At 40.7% G+C, this 15,135-nt stretch overlaps 1 protein-coding gene across 1 annotated transcript in view; it reads left to right on the forward strand.

Annotated features, from left to right (window-relative positions):
* Window positions 1-9,207: 9,207 nt before the first annotated feature.
* The window catches only part of LOC309974465 (large ribosomal subunit protein eL6-like), a gene marked incomplete at both ends in the record, with an annotated part of 68,477 nt that continues 62,549 nt past the window's right edge, over window positions 9,208-15,135 (forward strand). Inside the window, one exon of the mRNA XM_082859096.1 lies at window positions 9,208-9,519. Within this exon, the coding sequence (XP_082715222.1) occupies window positions 9,208-9,519 (312 nt within the window). The remainder of the gene's footprint in view (window positions 9,520-15,135) is intronic.

Consider the following 15,135-nt stretch of genomic DNA (forward strand, 5'->3'; position numbering starts at 1 on the left):
AAGTTGCGTGATGGGATTATGGCCAATGACGTGTAAAGGGAAGGAAGGCTGCTGGTGCCACATGGTCTCTTTCTGCCAAAGGGCTCTGGAAGTGCTGCTGTCATCACTAAGGGTGATAAAGCTAAAAGCCAGGAGCCTGGGTCCTTGAAGGTATCCTGGACCACCATACTAGCTACGGACTGCCTACTGTGGGACTTCTTGTGATGTGAAATAAACTCCTTCCTTGTTTAAATCACCATTGGCTGGGACTCCTATTACTCCTAGCTGCATGCATTACTAACTGACTCAAGGAAAATTTAATTTGGCAATAAGCATGACAGTGGTCTTCATATTCCAGATTTGCGGTGGCCAGTCTCCAAGATGGCCCACAATGATCCCCGCCTCCTTCACACCCTTGTGCAGTCCCCTCCCACAGTCTGCCAGAGTCGCTGCTACAGCTCTGTGACACGGTAAAAATTACAAATTTAACAATAACTTTAAGGTCATTTATATTTACTTTCTATGTATGTCACATTTTTCTTTTTACATATGACATGTTTTCTGGTCAATTATATATCCTTTTTTAAAATTGGAAAATAAAGAAAAATTTAAAAAATAATTTCTAAAATTCACTTATATAATACTATATGTCAGGCTCTCTTCTATGTTCTTCAACTTCATTAACCCACTATTTTTCTTCAAATAACTTTTTGAGATATTATGTCAACCACAACCACTTTGCATTTGGAGAAACCAGGCAGAGAGGTTAAAAATCCTGCCCAAGGCTACACACCTAGGAAGTGGCAGGGCTGGGATTTGAGTCTATAGATAGGCTGGTTCCAGCATTTGTGATCTTCTCGCCACATAAAAATCACCTGTAATCCTGCTAACCAGATAAAACCGGCCTCCTCTCTGTAGATATGCTAAAACAGTTGTACTGTGTAAGTTGCTTACTTCTTTAGCATAATAGTTCCCTGGTGGTCCTGCAGTTAAGACACCATGCTTCCACTGCAGGGGGTGCGGGTTTGATCCTGGTCAGGGACGTTCCCACATGCTGTGAGGTGTGGCCAAAAAAAAAAAAGAAAAAAAGGTCAGTTCCTGCTGGCATTCACAGTTCCTCAAGTATCATTGCTCCTCCAATTTTTCGGCACTTATGACACTGCTGAATGCCATCTGTATTCTGCTGGTGAAGCCAACTGTCAGTCATTGTCCGCTCAGGCAGTGAGGACCAGTAGAGGGAATACAGTGCAGAAGAGTGGTTGGAAAGATTGGAGGAGCAAAAAATGGAAGCTGTTAAGTTTACCTAAAGAATAGTAACTGCTGGCAGCCACTGCCATGCCTAAGACGGGAGAAGCAGGAAGGAAGATGCTGCTGCCCAGACCCCAGCCACAATCACATGCCTTGAGGCTGCTGGAACCCCACTGCAGCTGATGTACAGGGAGCAGGGAGCTGTGCAGCACTAGAAATGAAGCTAAGCAGCCTTTATAGCATCCTGCAATGCGAGGCATTTTATTCGGCTTGTGCAAGCCATCGGGGTTACGTTTCAATCATGATTACTGATAGGCTAACTTCAAAACAATGGCATCGAGAGCCCTTCTACGCTTCCTTGGTTATGTATTTAGGATAGAACCTTTTTCTCAATTGTCCCTTGACCTGGATGGAAATGAAATGTAGTTAAAATTAAAAATGAAATGAAACAAAACATCCTGCCGATGTTACAGGATTCTAGGAACCCTCCTGTTCAAACCCTGTTGCTTGTCAGGAGCTCAGGCTTACCTGCTGCTGCTGTGTGTGGGAGCTGCCTCCAGAAGAAGGGAAATCCTCCACATTTCCACTCTGCCAGGGAATATGGAAAAGACCGGCATATACAGACTTCTGGCTTCCTGCAGTGGCAGGGTTTTTCCGGAGGGGGGTGAGAAGCTTAGAAATGTGGAAATGCAACCACAAGCGAATGGCCAACAAGCAGACCAGTCTTTAAAACATACATCTTCCCTTAACACGTTTTTCACACGTGAATATTTTCACGTTGTTAAATAGTCTTCCACAATTAATGGCTGCATCATATTCTTGGTTAATTATTAATATTCTGGTTGTTAAGTTTATTTGCTGTGTTTCCTAGTGTTAATTTTCCCCATTTTCTTTGAAATTTTAGTTGAAGGTTTATCTTATGTGGGTGTTTCATCCTCCTCCTCTCCAAGCTTCCATGTTTATCAGTTTTTTGGTTGCCTGCACCCTTTCTTCCCCCACCATCTGTAGCCCAGTATATGGTCTTAGTTGTAGCTTGAGCTCCTGTCCCTCGCTCCGTGACTGGAGATAATCAGAGATCTAGTCATTGAGCTGGAAAAGGATAAGACTCTCCTTGCCTCCAGCTTTAGGAAGGGGACCACGCTCTGTCACCCCACGCAAGTCCAACGCTGGGCTGCCTGAGGCTTCGGCTCCTGCATATTGCTGCAGGTTCTCTCTTATCCTGCTTTTGAATGTGACTATGATTTTTCTTTACATAAAAAATCTATCATTGCTATGTTTACAGTAGAGGGAGGAATGTAAAGCACAAATGCATAGTGTCATAGCAATGATAAATCTGTCTTAATACATTTAGTTGACTTGCTTGGGTTTTCTAGGTAAATAATCATATGACTCAAGAATAACAAGAACTGGAGCCACCATTTAATCAGTACTTACTGCATGGCAGGTACACCCTGCCGGGCACTTTGTCTACATGTCAGGACTTGGAAGTGGGCAAAGAGAATTACTGGTGTCTTTCAGTGGAGTGCTAGGCATTGGCCAGGCGACCCTCAGGGCATTATCTGATTCCAGGAATATGTACCTTCAATTGACTAGATTATTTTACAGTTCCATAGGGGTAGCTGTTAAACTGTGAAAAACAAATAGCAATGCAAATAATTCCTGTTCATAACAAGGCAAATGCAGTTTGACTGGTAAATTATAAAGCTTTGTTAAGTCAGATTCTCATTTGAACAGGTCTTACCATCTTATTGGTTCCCTGAGTAACTGAAGAGTTGAATAAAATCTTTGATACATGTCCATTTTATATTTATATGAGTCATGATTTTACTCTTTTGAAAATTATGCTTTAGCATACATAGTATCTTCTAATAGGCACAACCTGAGAGATGGGTATTATTCACATTTAATAGGTGAGAAAACTGAGACTCAGATCAAATGGCTTACCTGCTTAATGTCAAATTAACTAGTAAGTGGCCGAACTGGGATTTAAGTACCAAATTTTGCTGTCTTCAAGATCTATGCTCTTATATATTATTGCCTACCTTGGAAAAACTCCATCTGATCACAAATGATTTTTTTCAAAAATATATTAACATCAACAAAACAGTAATATCTAAGTGTTTGCTCTATGCCATGCATCAAACTACATGTTTATGTGAATTAACTAATTTAATCAACAGATGAGAAAACTGAGCCTATAGAGGTTCAATAACTTGTTCATGGTTTTCCATGCTATTTCTGTTTTTTTCCCTTCTTTGTTCTAATGCAGCAGTACCCAGCATTAGCTGCACATTAGAATTATCTAGCGAGGTCTTAAAAAATCAGTTTATCAGAATTTCTTAAGAGGTTCTTAGGTGACTCTAATATGTAGAATCACTTTATAAATGAGCCCATTTAGCATCTTGCTTCCCTATCTAGCTGATACTTAAGAGAATTAGACAAACCCTTTTATTTTTCCTGAGACAGCTTAGAATGGGAATAATGGGGCTGAGATCTGTGCTGTCCTGAAGTCTGAGTGTCTAGAAGTGTCCAGGGTTTAAATAAAAGCATTTGAAGAATCGAACTCAGCTGACGGTCAAATCATAATAGGACCTTAGCATATTGAGAAACCATCTCAGTAGTAAGTAATGACTGTTACATTGACTCGCTAAATCAATAAAATCTGCCTTGTACTGCCAAACAGTAACACTTATAAAAGTCAATATTTGCTAAGGAAATGTTCTCTTTCTGTGATTTAGAATATTTGGATGACCTAGTAATATTTTTTTAATAAACTTCCTTCCTCATCTCCTTGCCCACAGAGGCAGACAAGGCGGCTTAAAAGCCATTCACAATCTTTCATTCTTGCTTTTTTCTACACAGTGGCTTGAAAGCTAGAATATTCACCTTTCCAACGATCTTTCCACTAGAGCTGACTGTATGACCCAATTCTAGCCAGTAAGATGTAAGTCGTTGGATGAAACTTGGAAACAGCATTTTTAAAGGAATAAACTAAGCTTCCTTGGTTCTGGAGGCAGATGAATAGTGAGGTGGTACAGCAGCCATCTCATGACCATGTGGGGAAAAGCTACCTGCCAAGAATGGTGGGGCAGGAGGAGGAGGACCGCCCCCGGGTTCTTTTTTTTTTTTTTTTTCCGGTACGCGGGCCTCTCACCGCTGTGGCCTCTCCCGTTGCAGAGCACAGGCTCTGGACACGCAGGCTCAGCAGCCATGGCTCACGGGCCCAGCTGCTCCGCGGCATGTGGGATATTCCCGGACCGGGGCACAAACCCGTGTCCCCTGCATCAGCAGGCAGACTGTCAACCACTGCACCACCAGGAAAGCCCCTGTCCCCTGGGTTCTTGATGGAATCAGGGAGTTCATGTACCAGCTCTCCACAGCCTTACATGAGACATTTTATTACGTAAAAATTAGCCCCTTCATTATTCAACCACTTTTAGTTGTTTTTTGTTGTTATTGCTTGCTGCTGAAGAAGAAAAAAAAATAGGGGTCGGGGGGAAGGATGCTTACAAATCATTTGACTTCTTCTTCAGTTTTACTGAGATATACTTGACAAATAAAATTGTAAGGTATTTAAAGTGTGCATCATGAGGATTTAAAATGTATATACATTGTGAAAAGATTCCTCCCATCTATTCTAGTTAATTCCTCCCATCCATCACCTCACATATTTATCTTTTTTTTTTTTTTTGGTAAGAACATTTAAGTTCTACTCTCTTACCAAATTTCAATTATACATTGCAGTGTTATCAACTATAATCACTGTGTTATACATTAGAGCCTCAGACCTTATTCATCTTACAGCTGAAAGTTTGAGAAAGTTTTCTTATAGAATTGTTACAAGTCTACAATTTCAGCCTTTTCATAAGAGGAGAGACTTTACTTCTCAAAAGTGAGTAAACTGTATATAAAACACGTTTTGATTGATGTAAGTAACTCATCCTTTTCTATATGGATTGTCATTATCTTGATTATTGATGGAGAGGAACACAACCATTACAGTTTTCTCAAAGGAGATGGGTAAGCTGTGGTCAGGTGTTTTTGAATGAACATGTCATTTCATCATACGAGCTTTATTGAACATGTTCACTGATGTCTTGCACCCATGGAATTTTATATCTGTCAGAATCCATGATCCCATTCAGTCTACGTGAAATATAGGTTGACAATATCAGTGATGCCAGAGGAGACTCTTCAGAGGATTGCACTCCACCCTCTACAGAAATGTTTCCTTGATAAAGGAGCTATGAAATTCCTTTGGCGTCATCTCATGGGGTGAGGTTTGCATATATGGTGAGCCATTTGTTATAAAGGTCCTTGATAGATCAATTCTCATGTATTATTTTTATATTTTGAGCATATATTACTGCCATTTTAAGAGTTTAGGTATTACTAGGTCTCCGGAAAACAAGCACAAAGCATTACGTTGTACTGAACACCTCTTGGTCAGCAGGGAAGGGACGGGGAGCAGTGAGCCCATAAAGAGCTTGACTTGGGGTTGGGCAGGCAAGCCCAGGATGAGGGCCAAGAGAGGTAAGAGTCTCAGCCCTGACTGCAGTAAAGTTTGGACATGAGTGTTCAATAGGTGAGTTGGATACAGTGTTTGGGGAACCAACTTCACAGAGAGCACTGAAGAATGAGATGAGAACTCTCCAGCTTTCTTCCATTCCACCCATAAGCTCACGTGTGTCCAACTCATCCTTCCTTGCAGCACTTCCACCACACTGGAATCACTCTGCCTCACCCTGTCTGAACCTAATCCCCCCTCTGGGCCCTGAATCCCAGCCCTCTGGTGCATGCTCAGACCTTGCTCAGGACATCACCCCTCCTCTCTCCTCTGTCTTCACTTCATTCTCTACAGCATTTAAATGTATTTACAGTTGGTCAATCCCACGCCTTGCCTCTCATCACCATCCTCTCTCTCCTTTCTAAAGCTAGTTTTCTTTATCCAGTTTTGAATATTTGCCTCCACTTGTATACCTCCCATTCTCTCCTCAACCAGCTAAGCCTGCCTTCTGCTACCACGGCTCGACTGCAACTGCTCAAGCCACTCTGGCCGCTCCAGCTGTCTCCTCATGAGGCTTGCCAGCCCGTGTTCCAGCCCCTGCTTCCCCTCAGGCTCATCTCCTGTGCTCTCCCCACTCGCTCCGGCTCATCCAGCCCCACCAACCTCCTTTTTATAATTCAAACCCCACAAACCCTTGTCCATTTCCAGGCCTGGGTACTTGTTCTTCCCATAGCCCCAGATTCTCTCCCCCAGCTCTCACATGGGTGGTTCATTCTCATCCCTCAGGTCTTGGCTCAGATATCCACTCTCAGAGAGACCTTTCCTGAACAACACATGGTGTGTGACCTTGGGAACATCACTTAACCTCTCTGTGGTTCAGTTTCTCGTCTATAAGTGAGGAAATAATTGTACCTCTCCCCTACGGCTGTTATAAGGATTAAATGAAATTATACACATAGTCTTTAGAACAAGCCTTGACCTATAGCAGTAATTTAGGATTAATTATAGATAGCTGCTTACTATCATGGGCAACATTTTTTTCATCTCCCTATTTTCTTCCTTTGTCGCAATTATGAGCTGTGATTGCTGTGTGTGGCATGGTAGGAGGCAAGGTCCAGAATGACAAGGGACTCATCTGCCTTGTTGGTGTTTTTACCCCTTACGTCTTGCTTGAGACTACAGCACGGTAGGGCACAATACGTTAGGCACTTCAACAGCTCTTTTACCTCGTGCTACATTTGTCATTGTTGACCATGCTTTTCTTTCTGAAACTCTCTCTCTTTTCTTTCACTTCTTTGTCTTTCTCTGCTCATACCTTTAAAATGCTAGGACAGGTCTGAGAAGGTCCAGGACAGAACAGGAGTATGGGAATGGGTGGATGAGATTTGGGTGACGTGCCACTGCCCCACACAGTGAGCTGGATTCACAGGAGCTCTGGTAAGAGGAGGGAAGGATGGATGGAGCTGCTGATTATAACTGAAGAGGGAAACCTCAGACTGAGCCTACATGGGGTGAAGTTGGGAGCAAAGGGCTTGGGCTTCCTCTTAAAATTCTAGATTAATTCATCATGTATCAAACACCCCATGTGCCCAACTGAGTTAGGTGTCAGATTAAAAAATATATACATCAAATATATAGATGTGTAAATAAGCACTAGCAGTTTATTATGGGAAGTGCTATGCAGAGGTGTGCACAAGGTACAAACTGGCAGGGGGGCGGTGATCAGTTGTCTGGGGGTGCTGGGAGATTCAAAGAAGAGTAAAAATATGAAATAGGCCTTACATTTATCAGATAAAGCAGGGAAAGAAATCCCAAGTTGAGGTAATAGCACATGCAAAAGTATAGGAAGATTTCTCATCAATATTCAGTATGGTGGTTAGAGCTGACATGAAGACCGGCCTTCCACTGTTCACCTCCCCAGCCAACCAGAAATATGTAGCATCCCTGTGATTGTTATAAAGTTGAAGCAACTTTTTGAGGAGAAAATTTTATATGGATTTTAGACTATATTTTGGAGTAAATCTCTAATCTATGGCTTGCTGTGGTAGATGGCTACTAGGCAATCTTAAGGCTTCTGAATATTAAATTACAACTCATAACAGTTCCAGTTTTAGAAGAGAGAAAGGTTAGAGGGGTGAGTGGGAGGGTGGATGGGTAAATTGACTGGATTGGAGCATGGACAGGTGGGAGGATAGGAGATGGATGCCAAGGAATCCAATAGAGAATCGGAGTGGTGTTGCTTTATTTAAAGTTTTGGTTGGGTAATGTGACCTGGGAAAGCCATTCACATGTTTCTATACAAAATTTTGATTTTATTATAATAATAACAGTAGTTTTACTGAATATATACTATGCGTTGTATACTGAATATATACTATGATATTATTCCAGGTTCTTTTTATATATTATCTTTACCCTGGAAGGAAAGTAAGAGGAACCTGAGACTTGGAGAAGTTAATTTACTTACTCAAGATAATAAAGCAAGTAGATCTACTTAAATCTAAAGTAGATTTTTTTCATGTTTTCTTACCATATCAGGGGGACAATTTGTAGTTCTTTCTTAGCAAAGACACAATTTACTTAGATTCCCCACTTTCATATCTAATCACTGCTCTGCTTCAACAATCCTCTCCAACTCTTGTGATATAAAAGGGCAGTGAAGAATGGCACAGCTATTCTAATAATGCTTCTCCCTTAGTATAACTGGTTTTTCTTCTAGCACAGAATGAACTTCTCCAATATGAAGTGCTTTCTTTTGTGCCTGAACAGTGGCCACTGCAGTCAGTTTATTCCTGGAATCTTCCTATTTCATGCCTTTCCAGAGAGAATAATACTACTGTACCCATTGTGGTTTCTGTTGTTTGCAACTGAACTCTCCTGGTTGGGCTAAGGGAATTATTGCCAGTTATTTGATGGTTTGTAAAATTATTGAAGGGCTATAGGAGGAAGCTCTAGGCTGAGTTTCTAGGAACAACTCCCAATTTCCAAAATCACACAGCTTCTACGTGGCCAGGAACTTCACAAGCTCTTGAAATTTGCAGGAAACTGATGACAGGAGAACCTTAATGCCTTTGCCCAAATCCGCAGGCACAAAATGAAAGCCTCCCACCTTTTCTCTCCGCTCAGGACCAGCTTCATGAACACAGAACCTGTGCAGCCAGTCGAGGTCCCACCCTTAGAAGGGCGCCACTTTCGTAGTTTAACACTCCGACGTTGCCATCCTAAAATTCTTGATTTAAAATTTGTGTTCTGAGAAGTCCTTTGGGACAGTGGATTATTCACGGGGAGCTTCGAGCCTCAGCTCCCTCCTCCTGCCACTTCCCTGTGACAGGTTCTCGGCCAGCCTGTCCCCTACGACCTAGCACCCCAGGGCTCTCCTTCCCTGCCACTGCCCAGTGACCACCGCCTCTCCGGCCCTTGGGTTGACCCGGCCCTGTGTGCGAGGAGGATTGGGATTGGTTCGCGTCAGGCGCATGCGCTCCTCGATCGCCGACAGGGCAACGCCGCACGGTCCGTGCTCCTGGCGGGTAACAGCGCGCGTTCTTAGTTGCAGGGAGAGGTTCTTACTTGCCTCTATCCAGGTGCCTAGTGCATCTGGACGTGGAGGTGGCAGTACTTTCAGAGTCATCCATCCTCCGTGGATTGGGGTGCCAGCCCTTGGGAAAGAGAGATGTCTGACGGGACTTCTGGAAGCTTCGGTCGGTCCGGCAGTCGGTGGGAGAGGAAACGCAGCAGCCAGTGGGTCGCAAGTGCGCGCCCAGTCGTGGGCAGGGACCCTGGGCCCGGTGAGTGTCTGCGCGCGTATCTGAGTGTCCTTGCTTTCTGAGATCACACCACAAAATAGCAAACAAAAAGAGAGGCTTAAAAAAAAAAGAAAGAAAAAAGAAACCACCTTGATAAATTGTGGAAAAGACCACAAAAGGAGGGTAGAAGTTCCACCCCCTGCTTTCTATACAGGGGCCTCGTGCTTTCATTTTATACTGGGCCCCACGAATTCTGTAGCCAGCCCGGTCTCCACTTAATTTAGTTTTAATCCAGGTCTTTGATAAGTGCACCTGATTAGTGGAATCCAAATCACATCCTAAACTCATTTACACGGAGTCTGGAAAGTGTAGTTTTTAGCTTTCTAACCTGAGTAGGACATGAAAGTACTGCAGTACAGGAAGGAGGTTGGAATTCGTATTAAGACATGCTGCTCTATGTGCCACAATCACCTGCATCGTGAGTCTGGCAAGAGTGGAACCTGGTCTGTACGCTAGGCTCCGTGGGGCAGGGGCTGGATTTGGTTCATTCACTCCTCTGTCCCCAGTTCAGAATACAGGGCCTGTCGCATAGTATGATCTCAGTATTTGTAGAACTGAATTGCTAATCACCATTTTTTGTATATTCTAGTTATTAACCTATACATCTAATGGTATATTCTTTCTTGCCATAGTTCATATTAACTGGAGATCTTCATTGCTAGTGACAAATTCATATTCAAATGCAGTAGGTTAGTAAAAAAAAAATAGGCATATGGATTATACTTAGTGATTTATTTTCATATACTGGGCATAGCTAATATGAACATGGTACCATATGTCTACTGTGCTTAGTGAATTAAATCACTTATTATGCCATTATGAAAACATTAATAATGTTTACCCAGCAACAGAAACCACCAATATGAAATTACATTCCTTCTAGTCTTCACCTTTCGAATTTCACAAACTGGAATTAATTTCAAAGGGAATGTGTCTGGCTGAAGTGTATTAAGAGTGGGCAAATCACAGAATATTCTATGGAAAAATTAGTTTGATTTAAAACAGGAATGCCCTGCACAGAATGAAAACTTTTCATATACTTCTCACCATCTGCAAAATGGAAAGTAAAAATATTTCCACAAAAGGTTTTAATTAAAAAGACTTTTGGCATTTGTGTGTATAAAAATGTCTCAATTACAAAGATTAAAGTTAAAGTTTATACCTGAGATTTAATTAGCAGTCTAAATTGTGTAGCTATGGATTGATGACAGTGAGGACAGTTGAGAATATGTTAGATGATCAGATCATCCAAAGCAATTCAGGAAGCAAAGCTACACCTTTCAGAACTTACCTGGCTATCCAGGAAGTGGTGTGGGGTGGAGGGCTTATTCCAAAACTTTGTTAAATAAAATAGGGTAAAAGAGGTCTTTGGGATCTCCATCCTTAAATGTTCTTTTCAGGGGCTGCATGCTGGAAATCTGGCCTGACAGTCTGACAGGTTCTGAATTAGATCTAGTTAAAACTCAGAGCATATGAGTTACTTACTGGGAATCAATAAGGTAACTGTGTGAGTAACTGCTTGTGATTGCCTATAGGCACAGTCTGGCCTTTGAGCCAAAGAAAGGAATAATGGAATTCTGGTTCATTCAAGAAAGGTGGAGCAGAGAATGTTGACTTTTATAATCCAGGTAATCTTGTCTTTCACATCAATCTGACTGCAGGATTTATCCTAATCCATTGTCTCTAAATGAAATAGTTACACTGACAAAGTGTTACTGTGATAACACTATAAATTATGGCAACAATAAAAGTTATCCACCCAGATAATCCAGGGTAATCTCCCCCATCTCAAAATCCTTAATTATATTCGCAGAGTCTGTTTTGGCCATGTAAGGCAATATTCATAGATTCCAGGGGTTAGGACATGCTATTTTTTGGGGGAAGGGATATCATTCAGCCTAACATGCAAGTTGTCTGAAAATTTGCTAAAACTCAAATCTATTTACTTCCTACTATCTCTAAACAGAACATCAAAGGATGGAGATTCCAAAGACCTACTTTCGTTATGACTAGCAATCATAAACCTATGTTTCTTTTATTTTAAAAGAGGGCTGTTTGGGGGAACATCTGAAAACACAATTTCTGTTTTAACTGTCCAGACTAATAGATATAATCTTCAAAAATCCTGAGGGTCAGATTTGAATTAAATTTTATTGTGGTCATTTTGTATGTTATTGAACTTCCTAAATTATTATGTGCTTCTGCATGTTTTTGATCAGCCATGTGGAAGCTGTAAGACCTTGAATCTGGAATGATTCAATATTATTTAATTTTTATCACCTTAGGACTGATAGGTTACACCTTGAACTAGATTATGGCTGAATTAATACATTTTTTTCAATGAATTTACACCTAACATACCATTTCGCATATCCGGACTCTGAGCATAGTTATTGAATTATTATTGTTGTAGTTTGAAAGAAGTGGCAAGTGCCCTGTTTCGGGACCCAAACTTTAAATACAAGGGCTATCTCATCTTTTTTCCGTCTTGTGACATTCTGAATACTATGTACCTCACTAAACAATTTTGTTTGTCCTTTTTTTGTTAAATATTTTGGTGAATTAGAAAATGTAGCCTTCAGAAGCCCCTCGTAATCTCTCTTGCGCTGGAACTATTTTCTGCTGTTGTTTTCACTGTTAGTTATAACACCCGTGACTGTACTTGGGACTTGTAGTTCTAGTTCTTTTAGTTGCAAAGTGCCTGTGATATGCTTAGCACTTCTACTGAGCACAGAATCGATGCCAACCACAATGCCAAGGGGAAGGTGAATATAAAGAGGTCTAAGACTTGTTCTGCTTTCTCCAGACTGATTTCTGCACTGAGACCTGGACTTTACCTTAATTTCCAGCATCTTTTTTACTTTCCAGCACATAGTCAGCTCACAGTAAATGTCTGTGTTCTACTTTGTTTAAAAATTTTTTTAATTGAGATATAGTTGACATTATATTAGTTTCAAGTATACAACATAATGATTTGATATATGTATGTATTGCAAAATGATCACTATAATAAGTATAGTTAGCATCAGTCACTATACATAGCTACAAAAAATTTTTTTCTTGTGATGAAAACTTTTAAGATCTACTCCCTTAGCAACTTTCAGACATGCAACACAATATTATTAACTATAGTCACCACGCTGTACATTATATCCCCAGGACTTACTTGTTTTATAACTAGGAGTTTATACTTTTTGACCCCCTTCACCCAATTTACCACCCCTCCTGTAAATGTCTGTTTAATGAAAAAAATTTGTTTAATAAGTAGTTGTTGAATGAATAAACAGTTTAGAGATTGAGCTACTTCTGAAATCAAATAACTGGGGTAAAATGCTTCTGTCTTCAGATCACTTCTAAGGGGTGTGATGGAGGTGTGAACAGGGTGTAACAGGACCCACCACTTCAACCAAGGAGAGTCAGAGAAGACTTTGTAGAAGAGCAGTCACATGAGTGAGGTCTGGGAGAAAATGAGTCCAATTTGTGGAATAACCACTTCTTTGAATTTACTTGTTTCGTTTCGCTACTTAGAAACTAGATGGGCTAGTTTTCATTTTGTCTCCATAATAGCACTCGAAGGAATGTTGGGTTTGTGTCTGCCCCAGCTCCTGCTGCTGGCACTGGAAGGAGCAGGGAGGGAATGACTACTTGGGAAGAGACAGGGAGCAGAGTCAGCGTATAGCACGGCCCTCCCAGGGAGAAAGGAGACTACAGAGATGAGGAGAAATGGCGAAATGTATGGGGAAACAAAGGAGGAACCTGTGGGCTGCTTCTTATTTAAGAATGTGTTTATAAAAAGTCATTGTATTTGAGAATCTGTTCTTTGTGAATATATGGTCCATGCATGTATCCTTTGTATTTTGACCACATCTTGCCTCTCTCTGGGAAGCAATGAATACTGACCCTCCTCTTCATCTTGCCCCTAGTAGAAGTCCCCTTTCTCTGTCCCAGCTCTTTCCAGCTGCAGCAGCAGGAATCTGGGTAGAGACAAATTAAACATTCCTTAAAATGCTGTTATGAAAACTGGTGAACTAAAAGTTTACATAAATTTTTAAAAGCTATTAAAACTATCCCATCCAATGTGAATTGTTGTAAACTTTATAAATAGTTCAAAGGAACAAGAATATTCGGCAAATTGGCCTTGTGGAAGGTTGGCTTTTTGCGGTTGACTTTTGGCAAATTGACCTAGAAACAGTTTTGAAGAATTAACACACATTCCCCTAGCAAAAATGGGAAAGGGCATTCCAAGTACAGAGGCAAGATCAGAAGAAATAAGTTTGGCAGGAACAGGTATGTTCATTTATTCACCAAATATTTTAGAGCACAAAACCTGCCCTTGTGAAGTGAACAGTCGCACCCTCATGAAGCTTATGTTGTCTCTTTTACATAAATGTCTGCCAAATTATTGGTTTTAACTCCTTCCTTCCCTCTCTCCCCACCCCCTCCAGAGAGAAACATTTTAGATATTGGATATAAGTTGTGATAGTTAGGGGAACAGTAGAGATAGAACGTAGAATGAATGTAATTGAAGTGAAACAAACTAAGCTTTTGTCTGAAGAAGCTAGGCTAGATCCCAGAAATTGAACAAAATTGCAATAGAATGATAAAAAGCATAAATTGAATAAGAAAGCAGTAAAGCAAAAAAAAAATTAATAAGTAATATCAAGAGCCAGTTTTTTATAAAAGTCCATTAAAATGATGTGTTTGGCAAGTTCTGACCAAGAAAAAAAAGTTAAAAAACACAAATGCAAATAAATGTTTTGAATGATGAAGGATATATAACCATAGATAGAGATTAAAAATGTAATGAAAATGACGATGTACAATTTTGTCATTAAAAAAAAAATTAGAATGGATTGTTTAAGCTAACCAACATTTCAGCACTCTAACCCAAATTTAAAGCATCTTCTTAATTTAAAATTTTTTCTCTTTACTCATTTTCAGTTATTGGTGAAGGGGTAACAAATAAGTTTCTGTAATACTTTCGAGCCAACAAAATCCAGTGGCCATAACAAATTGGTCAGAGTAGGCACAACAGGAGAGGAAGTAGTTATTGTCTAGTTCTAATTCAATCATTTCCCTTTATTGTTAGCATTGTTTGCTACAGATGGAAAAGGAATCCTGCATTGGTTAGAATCAAGAGAGACAGTTCCAAAATGACATAATATAAGAAAAATAAGTGAATTAGAATAGCTGACCTTTGGCTAAAAACGTTTGATTAATGACATAATTTTTTTTTAAAATGCATTATCTTGAAGCTATAAAACAATGGTCAAAAAGGAGAGTGGGAACATCTACTTCTGAGTAAGATGGAGTAATAGGGACTATATTCTCCTTCTTACCAGAAACAACCAACCCCCCCAAAAAAAAGAAAATATAGGGAACAGTGGTTTTTAAGACACTGGGCATCAGGCAGCAAAGGATAGTGATCCCTGAGAGACAGGAAACAAGAACAAGATGAGCCCTGTAATTACCCTGCTTACCATTTGAGAGAGTTTTCAGGCCGCAGTACTGGGAGGGGGAGCTCAGGAGAGTACAATGGACTCTGTGAGTTGAGGAGATAAAGCTGAAAGTCCACTGAGGTGGCTAGTGTTCACAGGG

This window comes from Leucopleurus acutus (assembly GCF_964270905.1).
Source record: "Leucopleurus acutus genome assembly, chromosome: 2".
In the NCBI taxonomy this organism is placed as follows: Eukaryota; Metazoa; Chordata; class Mammalia; order Artiodactyla; family Delphinidae; genus Leucopleurus; species Leucopleurus acutus.